Source organism: Monodelphis domestica, chromosome 5 (assembly GCF_027887165.1).
Source record: "Monodelphis domestica isolate mMonDom1 chromosome 5, mMonDom1.pri, whole genome shotgun sequence".
Lineage (NCBI taxonomy): Eukaryota > Metazoa > Chordata > Mammalia > Didelphimorphia > Didelphidae > Monodelphis > Monodelphis domestica.
Genome location: NC_077231.1, coordinates 305,496,552 through 305,511,717, shown reverse-complemented (window position 1 = coordinate 305,511,717; position 15,166 = coordinate 305,496,552). Strand labels below are relative to the sequence as shown.

At 38.2% G+C, this 15,166-nt stretch overlaps 1 protein-coding gene across 4 annotated transcripts in view; it reads left to right on the top strand.

Annotated features, from left to right (window-relative positions):
• TOPAZ1 (testis and ovary specific TOPAZ 1) overlaps positions 1-5,298 on the top strand; it is an 84,847-nt gene extending 79,549 nt beyond the window's left edge. For all 4 annotated transcript variants that reach the window (XM_056800400.1, XM_056800398.1, XM_056800399.1 and 1 more), the window contains one exon: positions 4,387-5,298. In XM_056800400.1, the coding sequence (XP_056656378.1) occupies positions 4,387-4,600 (214 nt within the window). In that variant the 3' untranslated portion in view covers positions 4,601-5,298. The remainder of the gene's footprint in view (positions 1-4,386) is intronic.
• The last annotated feature ends 9,868 nt before the right edge of the window (positions 5,299-15,166 follow it).

Here is a 15,166-nt window from a genome sequence, read left to right as displayed (position 1 = left end):
TTAAGAGTTACCAATATCATCTTTTCTTATAGGACTACAAATTGTTTGAACTTATTGTCCCTTAAAAAAGGTTTTTGTTTGTTTTTTCCTTTCTTAATTACCTTTTGGTGATTCTTTGAATTATGTGTTTGGGCATCAAATTTTCTATTTAAATCAGATCTTTTCTTTATGAATGCTTGGAAGTGTTCTACTTTATTAAATGACCATACTTTCCCCTGCAAGAATATAGTCAAATTTGCTGGGTAGTTGATTCTTGGTTGTAGACCCAGTTCCCTTGCTTTCCAGAATATCATATTCTATACCTTCCAGGCCTACAGTGTGCATGTAGCCAGGTCCTGTGTTATCCTTACTGTGGTTCCATGATATCTGAATGATTTCTTCTTAGCAGCTTGTAGTATCTTTTCCTTGATCTGATAATTCTTGAATTTGGCTATAATATTCCTGGATGTTGTCAGTTGGGGATTAATTCAGGAGGTGATCTGTGGATTCTTTCAATCTCCAATTTTTCCTCTTGTTCAAGAATGTTCAAGAAATTGGATAATTTCCTGTAGAATGATGTTCAGGCTTTTTCTTTTGTCATGATTTTCCTGTAGTCTAATAATTCTTAAATTGTCTCTTCTGGATTTGTTTTCCAGGTCTGTAGTTTTATCAGTGAGATGTTTAATATTTTCCTCCATTTTTTTTCATTCTTTTGATTTTGTTTTATAGACTTGCCTTGTGAAATCATTTGCTTCTACTTGTTGAGTTCACATTTTTAAAGACTGAATTTCATCCCTGGCTTTTTGGTCATTGTTCTCCTTCTGGTCTGTTTTTCTTTGTAGGTCATCTTTCACTTTCTTTGCCTCATTTTCAAGCTGGTCGATTCTGGCTTTCAAGACACTATTTTCTTGTTTTAATTCGTGTGCCTCTTTCCAGATGACTTATTTTGCTTTTTAAGTTCTTTTCCCAATTGTCTTCAGCCTCTCTTAATTGTTTTTGAATTGTGTTTTGAGTTCTTCCAAAGCCTGAGTCCAATTTGCTGAAGAGTTTCTGTGTTTTTACTTGGTGTTCCTTGGTCCTCCTGTTCTATTTGCTCTTTGTTTATTACCTGGATAAAAGCTGTGAATTGTAATTTCTTTTTTCTTTTTCTGTTGTTTAATCATGTTTTCCCTTCTCCCGCCCCCCCCCCAACCCCATCATTGACTGTAATCTTGCTCCTCTGATTATTTGCTGGATCTGTGGGTTTGGACTATTCCATCCTTAAGGGGCTTCTTCTCTAGTCTGCTAATTGGCTAGATTAGGTAGATGGAGTCTTAATGAGCCCTGAGGTCAGATCTTCCCCAGCTGGTAGGAGAACCTAAAGGTATAAGTGAAGAAGTGGAGACTGAATGGAGCTGTGCTTCCTGCCCTGTTATCAAGGTATTCTGTCATGGTGGCAGCCTTCACTCTGGGATCCAATTCATCAGGATTCTTACTTCAGCTCTCAGAGCAGTCAATGGGGGAGGGATGTTGGAGATTGAACTTTCCAGCCCTCTGAAGGCTTCTTATCTGCTCTATTGATAGACAAGAGTAAGCCTGGGCAGAGCTGATCTGCAGAGCTGGATGTGCCCCAAGGCCAAAACCTTGAGAAGCAGAGGAGACCCAAGGTGGAGAGTAGTGGCTGCAATTAGGCTGCCCTCCCCTCCACACCTCTCCTCCAGCTGCCTCCCTGCTGGCTGTGGTTAGAGCCCTGAGCCTGGCGCAACTGTGGCAGCAAGGCATTCCCTCTGGACTGGAGTCTTTGCCCCGAGATTCTAGTGACTGCAGGAGATTCAGCACAGTAGGTGGGGGAAGGGTCCTGGGACCTTCCTTCTTCCTTTTCCTTAAACCCAAGAATTCAGCCTTCTCTGTGTACCTTTTAAGTTGAATTGTGCAGGAGGGTCCCCTGGCTCTGTCCTGGTGTTAGATTTGGTTTTCTGTCCCCTTGAAGCACTTTGTTTTTGATTGGTGTGGAAGGGCTTTCACAGAGGTCCTTGCTGCTTCTAAGCAACCATCTTGCCTCTGCCCTCTCTGATCCAAATATTCTTAAGGGGTTCCTAGCAAAAGCTATCTACTTCTCACCCTCTCATGACCTCCTTTCATGCTTCTGGTGTTCTACTTGATTTCTCTCCAAAAACAAGAACAACTTCTTCCAAAAGAAAAGGAGCTTCTCTCATCTTCTTCTAATTGAGGTTCACTGTTGTCCTAGTAAAGGCAGGCCTTGAATCCTTCAAGGCAGTGCCACTGGGCCAGAGGAAGAATAGCCAACAGCTGTCAAAAAGAAAGTGGTCAAATATCTCCATGTAATAGTCAAAGCTTTGTGGGAGGGAGCCTGCTACAAAGACTGAACAACTGCTGTTCAAATAAGTAGCAGAGTTATACTTCAAAGTATTTGGTGTCAGTCCCTTTTTTCAGTAGGACAAACCAAACTAGAAACTTTGTTTCACTTGTCTAGCCAATGGTGTTATTTTTTCAGTAAACAGCTAATTTAATGTAAATGTTCATTTAAAACTACGCATAGTAAAGGAAGGAGTAGGTTGGAGAAAGAGGCTAGAAGCAGGGAGGTGAGTCAGAAGGCTGTGACAAGTCACTAATAACCTCAGCATTGGAATGGACTTCAGAAGCCACCTTCTAGCATCTGGAACAGTATACCCAGCAAAGGAGGATCATCCAGACTGCTGGAAAACCTCTCATCGGGGGGACCAACTACTTCCTCAGGGAATTAGCTCCACTTTGTAGTAGCTCTCATAGGTAGGAAGTTTTGGTGGGGTTTTTTTTCCATACCTCCAGCACAAAGTTGTCTCTTTACAAGTTCTGCTCATTGTTTGTTCTACCTGCTGGAGTGAAAAAAAATCTTTTTCATGAAATAGTCCTATACCCCTTTAGGCTTCTCAAATCTCTGGTTCTGTCAATTGGTCATCATAGGACAATAACTCCAGAACCTTCAGCTATCCTGCTGCTGCTTCTGGATACTTGCCAGCTGGTTCAGTGGCCTTTGTTGTCTGACCAAAGCCAAATACAATGAAATTCTCACCTCCCTTGTCCTGTATGCACTGCCTCTCTAATGCATGTAGCCCAGTCAATTAGCCGTCAGTGAGAATTATGAGACACTTACCCAGGCACTCTCAGCCTAAGATTGATTAGATGTTTGAGCCTCCACAACACATTGTTACTTCATCTAAACTGAAACCCACTAAAGGCCTCAGATCTTTTAAAAACACACTACCATCTAACTCTATCTTCCCCATGTTGTACTTATGCAATTGATTTTTTTAAACCTAAACACGACATTTACCTTTTTCCCTACTAAATTTCATGATATCTGGACCAGCATTTTAGCCTTTAAAAATCTTTTGAATCCTAACTTTCATCCAATGTGTTAGCTAGCCCTTTTTTTCTAAGCTATGTCATCTGTACATTTGAAAAGCAAGTCATCTGTGCTTTTACAAACCAAGTCATTAATGAGAATGTGAAACATCACTGGACCAAACACAAATTCTTGGGACAGTTCCCTGGAGATTTTGTCTGATATTATGATGCAAAATGTACCTTCAGTACACTCTTTGAGAAGTCCAGGTGAGAAATGATGACTAGAACTAGAACAATTTATTAGTGTGGGGGTCAGGAATTGAAGAGACCTAAGAAATGTGGTGAGAAAACATTTAGGTTCTATGTGCACCTAAAAGAGGCCACACAATGCAGCAAGCATTAATATGCACTTACTAAATTTGAAACAGCCCTAGATTTTTAACAGTGACTATCTAATAACATATTTGTATTCTGAATTATGGAGTTTCCAAAGCACTTTTAAATTCCTTGTCTTGAATGATCCTCACCTCCAATCTCTCAAGTAGGGAAGACAGTACCCTCCCATGGTAAAGTAGATAGAGTCCTGGGTTTGATGTGACAAAGCCTAGCTCTGTTGTTCCCAGATTTATGGGGATCCTATATGAGAATTGTATAAGGCCCTGCTAGGTCTGGATCTGTGGTCCTGTACCATGGAGTCAAAGGGTTGGGGTTTGGAATTTTACAGATGAGAACAACTGTGAAGCCCAGGACAGTTAAGCAGCCTATCCATGTAGTAAGTGGCAGGACCAGACCTTGAACCCAGACTCAATGGGTTCAAACTCTGCTCCCTTTAATTTAAAAATGCCTTCTTCATCTGGGGATCAAGGACCTCTTTTACAGATGAGAAAACAGCTTCAATCAGATGGAGTAAGTTGCCTAAAGTCTTTGAACTCCTAGTCCAGGACTTTGTCCACTAACTACATACTGCATGGTAAGAAAGTTGGGTGGTCTTACCACTCTGGCTGTGATGTCACATGAAGGAAGCAGACTTTCTGTTGACTTCTCTCCATTTTGGTGTTTGATGAAATGGTCCTTTTACAGGTGTGAAGATGACAAAGTACAGACTACGGATGACTACCGAACAGCAGTGGAAAGACTGGTCCAGGCTGCTCGGATATCAGACCCAAAGCTTTTCATTAAGCACATGACCGTGAATATCACCATGGAACAGGTTTATAGTTTGGAACATTGTTCTGCCTTGAAATGGTTGAAAGAGAATATGAAATGGGCTGGGAAGGTTTGGCTTTTTCAGTAACTATTAGGTTAAAAAGACTTTTTTTTTTTAAGTTCCAGTAATCATTGTTGAAAATGAATGGTAATAAAGACAGTTCTCACTGTACCCAGACTCAGTGATTTATATACATGGCACAATATATATGTGACAGGTCTGGACCTGTAATTTCATTTGTTAAAGGGATTTTCTTAATCTCTCCCTCTGTCTCCTTAAGAGGCAAGAGAGGAGAATTTCTATGTAGAGAAGAACTGACAGGGGTCAGTGAGCCACAGCTGAAGATTCCATTACCAAGGAGATGAGGGGAGAGATAAGGAACACTGGCAGTTGAGGCCTTTTTGCCTCTGGATCTCAAGAGATAAGGAGGTCTATCTCTGCTACTGGCAACTGGCAGTTAGGCATCTTTGCCTCGAGATCTCGAGAGAGCAGGAGGTCTGACTCTGCTTCTGGCAGTTGACTACTGACAGTTGAGTGGTAGAAATAGATTGAAGGAGTTTGTGGGTGGTGAATGTCTGATTAGTTAGGAAGATAGGTTATTAATAAATTAATTTTAGATAGTGTAGGTTAGATAGGCCTGGACTTGCCAGACAAGAAGAAGATAGAAGTAGGGATTTAGATAGTATTAGGAATTTAGCTGTAGTCATAGGGTATTAGAATAATCTCCCTTTCCTCCTTTTCTGTTTTCTATCTGTATTTCTTCTCAAATTAAAGTGTTTTATTCACATGCTTTCCTCACTTTTGTCGAAATCCTACTGTTTAACTCTTACAGTCCTGGCAAGTCAGGTAGAAGTTTGATCAATCTTTTAATCTTCTGCTCTTCACTTCTTACTATCCCTACTTTTCAAGAACAGGCAAAAAGGTAGAAGTGTAGGAAATTTTAGGCAATTTTAAATGGTGCTAGATATCATGGTACATGTAGTGAAGAAGGAGGTTCTAATCTATCTTAAACAACTCCAGCTGCTAGGGAGATTTACTGAGCTGTTACACCTCACAATTTTAGATTGTCTCTGATTATTACCATTTCTGGGATTATTCATTCTGTCAGAATTACTTCAGGGATACCAACTTTATAAAATATTTTGTCAAGTTCTCTATAAGAAAAAGAAACAGCTGAAAGATAGCTTAATGGAGACTAGAGTTGTATACCTTGAAGATTGTATCAAATGGCCAAAACTATTTCTAAACTAAATGAAACTATCTCTCACTTTAGCCAACCTCTCTCTCCTACTGTTCCTACTTCCTCCACCAACTCCAGGGCATCTCAAGCAAAAACCCAAAAGAAAGAAAGTACAATCCTATTCCCCATAAGAGAAGTACCAACCTTTAATCCCAAAGACAAGCTAGTTAATATAAGACATCAAAGAACATTTACCCCTCAGGATATTGAGAGATTTAAGCAAAGCACCCCTTCTTTTGAGGAAGAGCCCATAGCTTTTATCAAAAGGCTGGAAGGCATATGCCAACAATTTGATCCAACCTGGACTGATTTTGAGCATTTGCTAGATGAATTGTTAACAAAAAGGGGAAATGAAAAGGTTATCACACTCAGTAATGAGCCTTGGGGAAGAAGAGCAATTCACTAGCTGTGAAAAGACCCCAAGTGGGATTTTAACAATGAAACCAACTACACAAGATTGTGTCAAGCTAGGGACTCAGTACTTAAATCTTTGAGCTCACGTTCTGACTGACCAGGTACCTGGACAAAATTTGAAAAACTAAAACAAGATGGGAGAAAATCCTTCACAGTTCATGGACAGACTTGTAGAACTAGGAGGAAGACATATAGACCTAGATTTTACCAGAGAAAGGGATGTTAGATAATTGAGAAGGCAGTTTGTGAAAAATTGTTGCAGGATGGTCAAGTAGTATTTCAAAACCAACTGCCCTAACTGGCTGAATATAGTCCTTGATGAATTAAGGAGAGTGGCAGTATATGTATATAATGGGCATGAAAGGAAAGATGAAAGTGACTTAATGGAGTCATTAAGAAAGGAAATAAAAGCATTAAAGGGAAAAATTGAAAAAAGAGATACAAATTATGGAACAGTTGTGGCCCCTTTGCAAAAATTTACAAACCAAAGACCAAGGTGTTACTTATGCAGAAAAAATGGAACACATAGTGTTAAATTACAGAAGCTGGACACAAGTATTCATTAATTTTAGAAATAATGGTGGAAACTTTAGGTGCAACTATTGTAGGAACAACAACTATTTTAGAAATAATGACAACACAATTACAGAAATAAAATTATGGGAATGATAGAACCAATTATCAAAATGAGACAAATGACATATTACAATATATCAGAAACGGGGTTTGTCCATGTAATAGACAAAATGTAAATCCTCCTCAATGAGAGGAATCTCAGAGAGATGCACATGGACTTTTATGAAGGTTTGAAAGGGAAGAAAGGATTCTAGAATCAAAGATTGAAACATTTGATTTTCTAGACACCAATATAATTATACCAGTCATCCAAGTCCATCTCCCCCAAATAGCAATGAACCACATATGATTTTAAATGTAGGAAATATGTTATGCAATTGTCTTCTAAATACTGGGGCATCAAGATCTGTGCTGATGAGTACACCTAATTCTAATTGTAATTCCATTGGCTCTATCAATGTTTTGGGGGTGTCAGGAGCACCTCTGAAAGTCCTAAAGCTTTCACCATGAATGGTGTCTCTGGAACCTTTATCTGTGGAACATTTGTTCCTTCTAATGCCTAACTCCCCAATGAATTTGTTGGGGAGAAACCTTTTCTGTAAATTAAGAGCCATGATGATATGTACTCAAAATGGCTATATTACATTAGAACTACCTGAAGAATCTCTAAATTTGTTCCCTGTACTCTTTCTGGATAGTCAGGAGATGGCTAAAACTCCCACCTTTGAAATACCAACAGATAATAACCAAATCTCTCTGGGCTACATCTTCTAATATAGGCTTCCTTAAATCAGCTGTCTGGGTTCAAATTAGAACCATTTGGGGAAATCAAAAATCCATCTATTCCTGAATATCCATTACCAAAAGAAGCAATTAAGAAAATTACCCCAGTGATAAATTATTTAATAAAACAAAAAAATAACAATCCCATGCAGATCAGAATACAATACACCTAATCTTGCCTATTAAAAACCCGAAATTAGATGAAAATGGAAAACCTGTTTTATCAATTTGTTCAAGATTTAAGAGCTGTTTATAATCATGTCATCAAAAGACATCCTGTTGTTACAAGTGCATCCACCATTATTTCCTCTATTCCTAGCACTACTAAATATCTCACAGTAGTAAATTTGTTTTCTGCCTTTTTTTCAATACCCATCCATAAAGAATCCCGAAACATATTTGCATTCACCTGGAAAGGTTCTCATTACATGTGGTATTATCTGCTTCAAGGTTATGTAGAAGGTCCAACTTTATTTTCCCAAATTTTGATACAAAATTTGGCAAATGTTGAGTTTAATGCATTTTGTGGATGATTTGCTCTTGGCCTCACCAAAAAATACCACAGCATGCCAAAAAGATAGCAAACATCTCCTGTTGTAATTATATAAGAGGACACAAGATCTCAAAGGCAAAGGTTCAGTGGTGTCTCCCAAAATTGGAGTATTTAGGATTTGTTTTAGTTGATGGTGCCCATTTCATTTCCCCTAAACGTGTTTGAAGATATCCAAAAAAATTGAGTGCCCCATCCACTAAGAGACAGTTGAGAGCAATTTTGGGAACAACAGGATTTTGTATGCAATGGATTCCTGGCTATGGGGAAATCAGCAAACCCCTTATAGCACTGACAAAAGATGCAGTCACTAAACCACTTAGTTTGGAGGCAGAACACCTAGCAGCAGTACTAAATTAAAACAGGCTATCCTATCTGCCCCTGCTTTAGGCATCCCAGATTACAACCATTCACTCTACATGTACATGAACAGAGAGGAGTAGCTTCAAGTGTTTTAACGCAAGTTTTAGGACCCATTCAACATCCAATTACATATTATTTGGCTCAACTAGAACCAATAGCTTCAGGAGCACCACCATGTCTTAGAAGTGTAGCTGCAACAACTTTGCTAGTAGGCAAATCTACACATCTAGTATTGGCATGTCCATTAACGATAATGTGTCCTCATGAAGTTAAAGCATTGTTGCTAAGGCATAGAACACAGGCTTTCTCTGACCAATGAGTTACAAGATATGAAATAACCTTGTTAGGCAATGATATCACCTTAAATACTGCACAACACTCAGCCCTGCCACTTTGCTTCCAGATTTACTAATCACAGGATAACCATTACATAGTTGAAAATCATTAGTATTCATGGCAGAAAAACCTCTTGATGATCTCCTGGACAGGTGCAGATCTAGTTTTGTTTATAGATGTTCTTCCTTTATGAGAGATGGTATACATTACACTGGAGCAGCTGCAGTCACAGAATTTGTCACTGTGGTGATCTTCACTACCATCAAATATAAGTGCTCAAGGTGCAGAATTAATAGCTTTGAAACATGCCTGTGTAATCAAAAGAGAAAAGAAAGCAACACTCTACACTGACTTGAGATATGCCTTCAGAATATGGCATGCTATTGGTAGGCTTTGGCTTCAAAGGGGATTTTAACATCAGCTGGCAAAAGTCTTGCAAATATTAAGATATCAATGAGGTTCTTTCTGCTCTCCAATTACCTGAAACCCTAGCTGTTGTACATTGCTCTGCCCATACAAGTGGAACTGACCCTGTCTCTAGAGGAAACCACTGGACCAATGCTGCTGCAAAACTTGCTGCTATAGAAGGCCCCAAATTAATCTTAAATTTGGAAATTATCAATCACTTAGATTTATCCTTTTCCGTAATGAAAAAAATTTTTTAAATGGAAAGAAAACTTCAAGTCTAAACAGATTAATGGAGTATGGGTGTTATCTGAAGGAAAATCCATGCTCCCTAGAACTTTTATTATCAAATCTGTCCATCCATAAAAAGTCATTTTGGAACCCAAGGCATTGTAGACTCTGAAAAAAAGTATGGATAGCCCCTGGCGTAACTAACATCACCTCTAAAGTGTGTGCAGCCTGTCCCACCTGCCAAGCATATAACCAGCAGGTCTTTTGCAGAAAAGCCTTTGGTGAACATCCTTTGGCTTACACACCTTTTGAACATCCACAAATAGATTTCATTATAATGCCAAAGGCTAAACATTACAAATTTTGCTTAGTCATAGTAGACCAGCTAACCAGATGGCCAGAAGCATTTCCTACCATTCGAGCCACAATGGTTTTTGTTGCCAAAGTGCTTTCAAGAGAAATCCTACCTCATTTTGGCCTGCCAGGATGTGTTAATTCAAACAGGGGAATTCATTTTACTGATTTAGTTTTGTCACAAATGTACTCATGTTTAGGGATTACTCCAAAGTTTCATGTACCACACCATCCTCAGCGCTCAGGGAAAATCGAAAGAATGAACAGGGAACTGAAAACTATGCACTGAGACTCATTTGAAATGGTCAGAAGCTCTCTCTCTAGTGCTGTTCTACCTTTGAAGTAGGCCCAGAGGAGATCCACACATCTCACCATTTGAGATACTGTTTGGTCATCCACCAATGCATACTAAACCATTTAATACTGTGTATATATCATTGCTAGGAGGAGATACTTTTATTCCCTCATATATAAAGAGATCTGCAAACCAAAATACAAGAACTTCAGGAATCAGGAACCATGGTGCAAGCTGGACCTATAGACTTTTCTGTACATGATTTGAATCCAGGAGATACAATATACATAAGGAACTTCAAGTGCACAGGAGCAACTCAGCCAGCCTGGGAAGGTTCATCCAAGTACTGTTAACCCCAACAGCAATAAAAATTGGAAAAAAGGCATCATGGATCCATTGCTCTCATGTGAAAAAAGTACCTTCCATTGGAAAAGATTGACTGCATATATAAATGATATTGAACTCCTAAACTTATATTTTTTCAATAAAAGGTGTGATTTTCTTGTACTTGAAGGTTTGATTTTGAAAAAGAATGAGCAATAGCCAATACATGTGTATAAATTCTATTGTTATAGAAATCCTGCTTTAAAATTATTATTAATATACTTTTATAGGATTATAGAAAACATTAAAATAACTGAATGATAGGTAAATAATAAAGTGTTACAAAATGTTAATAAGTATTGGTCAACACCCACCTCAGAGGAGATATTGTATTTATGTAATGTATTTATATTATGTTCTTGTATATTTTTGTACATAATTGTAAATTGAATTTGGATTAATATCTAGGTTCTTATTTCTGTAGAGTATAGTCAGGATTGTGTTATTTGTAACTATATTTATAATTTTGTAACTATAATTATTTGTAATTGTAATTTGAGACTTGCTTTCTTTTTCTTTATTTCTCCCTGTTTCTCATATTAGTGTAGTTTTCTATTGGAAAGAAGTAATAGTACAGGCAACTTTGACTGTGAATATATAGTATTAGACTAGTCTCCCAAAGGATCTCAGGAGGGTTATGTTAAAAGGATTTTCTTAAGCTCTCCCTCTGTCTCCTTAAGAGGCAAGAGAGGAGAATTTCTAAGTAAAGCAAAAGTGATGGGGGTCAATGAGCCAGAGCTGAAGATTTCATTACCAAGGAGATGAAGGGAGAGATAAGGAAGGAACACTGGCAATTGAGACCTTTTTGCCTCTGGATCTCAAGAGATAAGGAGGTCTGTCTCTGCTACTGGCAATTGGCAGTTAGGAGTCTTTACCTCTGGATCTTGAGAGAACAGGATGTCTGACTGCTACTGGCAGTGTACTACTGACAGTTGAGTGGTAGAAATGGATTGAAGGAGTTTGTGAGTGATGAATGATTATTTAGGAAGATAGGTAGTTAGTTAATCAATTTTAGATAATGTAGGTTAAATAGGCCTGTTCTTACCAGACAAAAGGAACCTGTCCTTAGAAGACAGAAGTAGGGTTTTAGAAATTTTAGATAGTATTAGGAATTTAGGTATAGTCATAGGGTATTAGAATAATAATCTCCCTTTCCTCCTTTTCTATTTTCTATCTATACTTCTCAAATTAAACTAAATGTTTTATTCACCTGCTCTCCTCACTTTTATCAAAATCCTACTGTTTAAACCCTACACATTCTTATAAGAAGCTCTGGGCATGGAAACTCCACATCCATTTAAAAAGCAGATTGTTGTTGATTGACTTATGAACCAATCTCTTTACAGCTGTTCCTTCTTTTGTTCTTCATTGGGCTATTGTAAAACTAAGTCTCACATTTATATGGATTCTAAATAATTTTCATTCTCAAAAACTAAATTCTTTCTGCATAGTATTTACACAAAGGTAAATAAGCTAATATCTGCCTTTTTTTAATTTTCCAAAAGGGCTTTCAAGTTTGTGGTTAGGTTGAATAAGTCTTCATCTCTCTCCACCACCTTCCACATTCTCTAGTTGATACTCATAGTTATATAAGAATCCTAGAGGCTTGAGGCAGTGAAAAGATCATTTTATTCTACTTCTGTTTATGGTTGCAATTTTATTACAACAGAAAAGCTATACAGTGTAGTAAACAGAGCATGGGATTTGTGGTCCTTCAAACCTACATGCAAATATCACTTTGGATGCCATCCAGGAGACCCTAATTAGGTCCCTTCCTGCCTCTGAGCTTGACTGGAAGATCTCAGAAGTTCCTTCTAGTTCTAAATCTTCAGACCTAGGATCTATGAGGTCATCAAAACTATTAATGCTTTCAATGATAGTTCAAATTGTTCACAAATCTTTCTTTTAAACCAAAATCTACTTCCCTTCAGAGTCTATCTGATGGTCCTGTTTCTTCCTTCCTTGAGCATGCAGTGTTGTCTCTATTGCCCGATATGTTTGCAACAAGACATTAGTTCCCTCAACCCAACCTGTCCTCATGCTTTGATTTCAGATTCCCTTAACATCCATTTCCCTCTTATGATACTTGGGGGTGTTCATGGTATGTCTACTTGTGCAAGACATGCTAGATGGGGTCTTACACTGGAGAATACAATGGGACTGTTGTTACCTCTCTTGTTCATTAGTCTGAGATTGCATTAGCCTCAGTAGAGGTGACATCACACTATTTGACTCCTACTTCAGGTCAAGTAAAATCACCAAATCCTTTTCATTTTGACTGCTGCTATCAAGCCAGTGCTTCACGGTCCTGTGTTTGTGTGGCTGATTTTTTGGAGCCTAAATTCAGGACTTTGGATTTATCCCTACTAAATGCCATACTATTTGGATTTGGCCCATCATTTAAGGTTGTTGAGATCTTTCAGATCCAGTTTTATAATGCATATTGCCTTTAACACAGATTCAAGTTAAGCACAAATTTGATAAGCATGCCATGTATTCCTTCGTGTCATGGCAGGAATTGGGGGAAATTCCAAAAAGGCAGAATGAAAAACTGTGATCCTCTCAAAAATAGAAAGAGCAAAAAAGTTAAAACACACAAAGTGCACGAAAGCATACTGTACAATTTAAAATACAATACCATAGCATGAGCGATATGGTGTACGTACTCTCACTGGAGAGGTCACAATCTACAGTCCACTCGACCATTCTTTCTTGTCCATGTTCTCCCATAAGTTCTGTATATACAGTTCCCCAGATACACTAAGAAGCCTGCTTCTATTAGCATTATGTGAGGACCAGTTGAGCATTCCTTCTGGCCTTCTGTTATTCCTTATCAGAGGAGCAGGCCCATTCCTATTCCAACCATTGATCTCCTACATATTATCTTTCATATTAAATTATATAAAATTATATATTACACTTATGTTTTCTATCATCTTAGCTTATTGCACACTTAGCAGTATGTTGAAGCTTACTCATGCTCTATTTGCCAGCTGATTGTGGTAATTTCTTCCTTACAAATTCTGCAAAGGCCATACATCTGCAACCAAAGGCCAGGAAAAGCCTTAAAAATGAAGTGGGAATAGTCCTAGCCCTTGTTCATACTAAATAATGGGAACCTTGGACTTCATCAGTCAAATGGTATTAGCAGGATAGAATATTTAATCAAATACCTGACCAAAGTCTTGCCTACATTTATTACATGTATCAGACTTCACTCCAGTATGAATCTTCCTGAATCTATAAGGTTAGTTGAGTTGCAACTGAAAATTCTCCCACATTCATCACACAAAACTTTTTCTCGGACAAATCTCTAAAATTTAGTCACTTGTCTTAAGTCATTCTCCTGTTATCTGTTGCCTCTTTATCTCATTCTAATCATTTCTACCTTGTCTAAATTAGAGTCATAAAAAGTACCTTCCAGGGCAGGTAGGTGACTCAGTGGGTTGAAAGCCAAACCTAGAGAGAGGAGGTCCTGGATTCAAATATGAACACAGATACTTCCTAGCTGTGTGACCCTGAGCAAGTCACTTAACCCCCAGTAGTAAGGCCTAGCCCTTATTATTCTTCTGCCTTGGAACCAATACATAGTATTGATTCTAAGATGTAAGATAAGGGTTTTATTTAAAAAGCATACCTTCTACCTTCTGCATATTTCTACCATCATTTCCAGGGAAGGTTCTCTTCAAGAGTGTCTCCCTTTTTTTTTCCTTTGACTTCATTCCTATTTTGCCCAAAGTGACTAAGAAGCTACACCAATGAATACCTCAAGCCCTAATTCTCTGGAACAATAATTCTTTTAGAGAAAAACCTGCCTAGGCTATATGGTAGAAACCTTGACAAATATTGCTCTTACCACAACAACTACTAGACCATGTCTCTATGCAGGGCTTATAATCCTATTTCCTAAATTCCTTCTTTCCTCTTTCAATCCAGATGGTTTGTTACTACAATATTTCAATGACAATGTTATATTCCTCTTTCCCCCTGCATTGACCTTCAAATACAGGTTATCACCCATACTTCTCCCACTCTTTCCTGTGTTTCATCATATGACTATACCTTAGGCAACAATGCCTTCCACCTCCCACTCCCTTTTACCTATCTTTAGTCTGAATATGGCATACCCTTTTAGTGCCACATTCCATTCATGGGTTTCATCTCAATTATCAGGGCTAACTATAAGGTCAAATTTGCCCCTTCCTCTTCTATTTTTTTTATTTTTTTATTTACAATACTTTCTCATGGTTCATGATCCCCTCTCCCCCCCACCCAGCCCTGCTCTTTCCTCCCCCCTCCTAAATCCAACAAGCAGTTCCACTGGGTTATACATGTATCATTGTTCAAAAACCTAATTCCATATTATTCATATTTGCAGTAGAGTAAATTTTTAGTCAACATCCTCAATCATATACCCATTAAACCATGTGATAAATTGTGTTTTTCTTCTGCGTTTCTGCTCCCACAGTTCTTTCTCTGGCTGTGGAGAGCATGCTTTCTCTTAAGTCCCTCAGGATTGTCCTGTATCATTGCATTGTTGCTAGTAGAAAAGTCCATTATGTTTGATTGTGCCACAGTGTATCAGTCTCTGTGTACAATGTTCTCCTGGTTCTGCTCCTTTCATACTGCATCAGTTTATGGAGGTCTTCCCAGTTCACAAGGAATTCCTCCAGTTCATTATTCCTTTCATCATGTAAGGGTTAAATTAAGAGTTTTGACAAA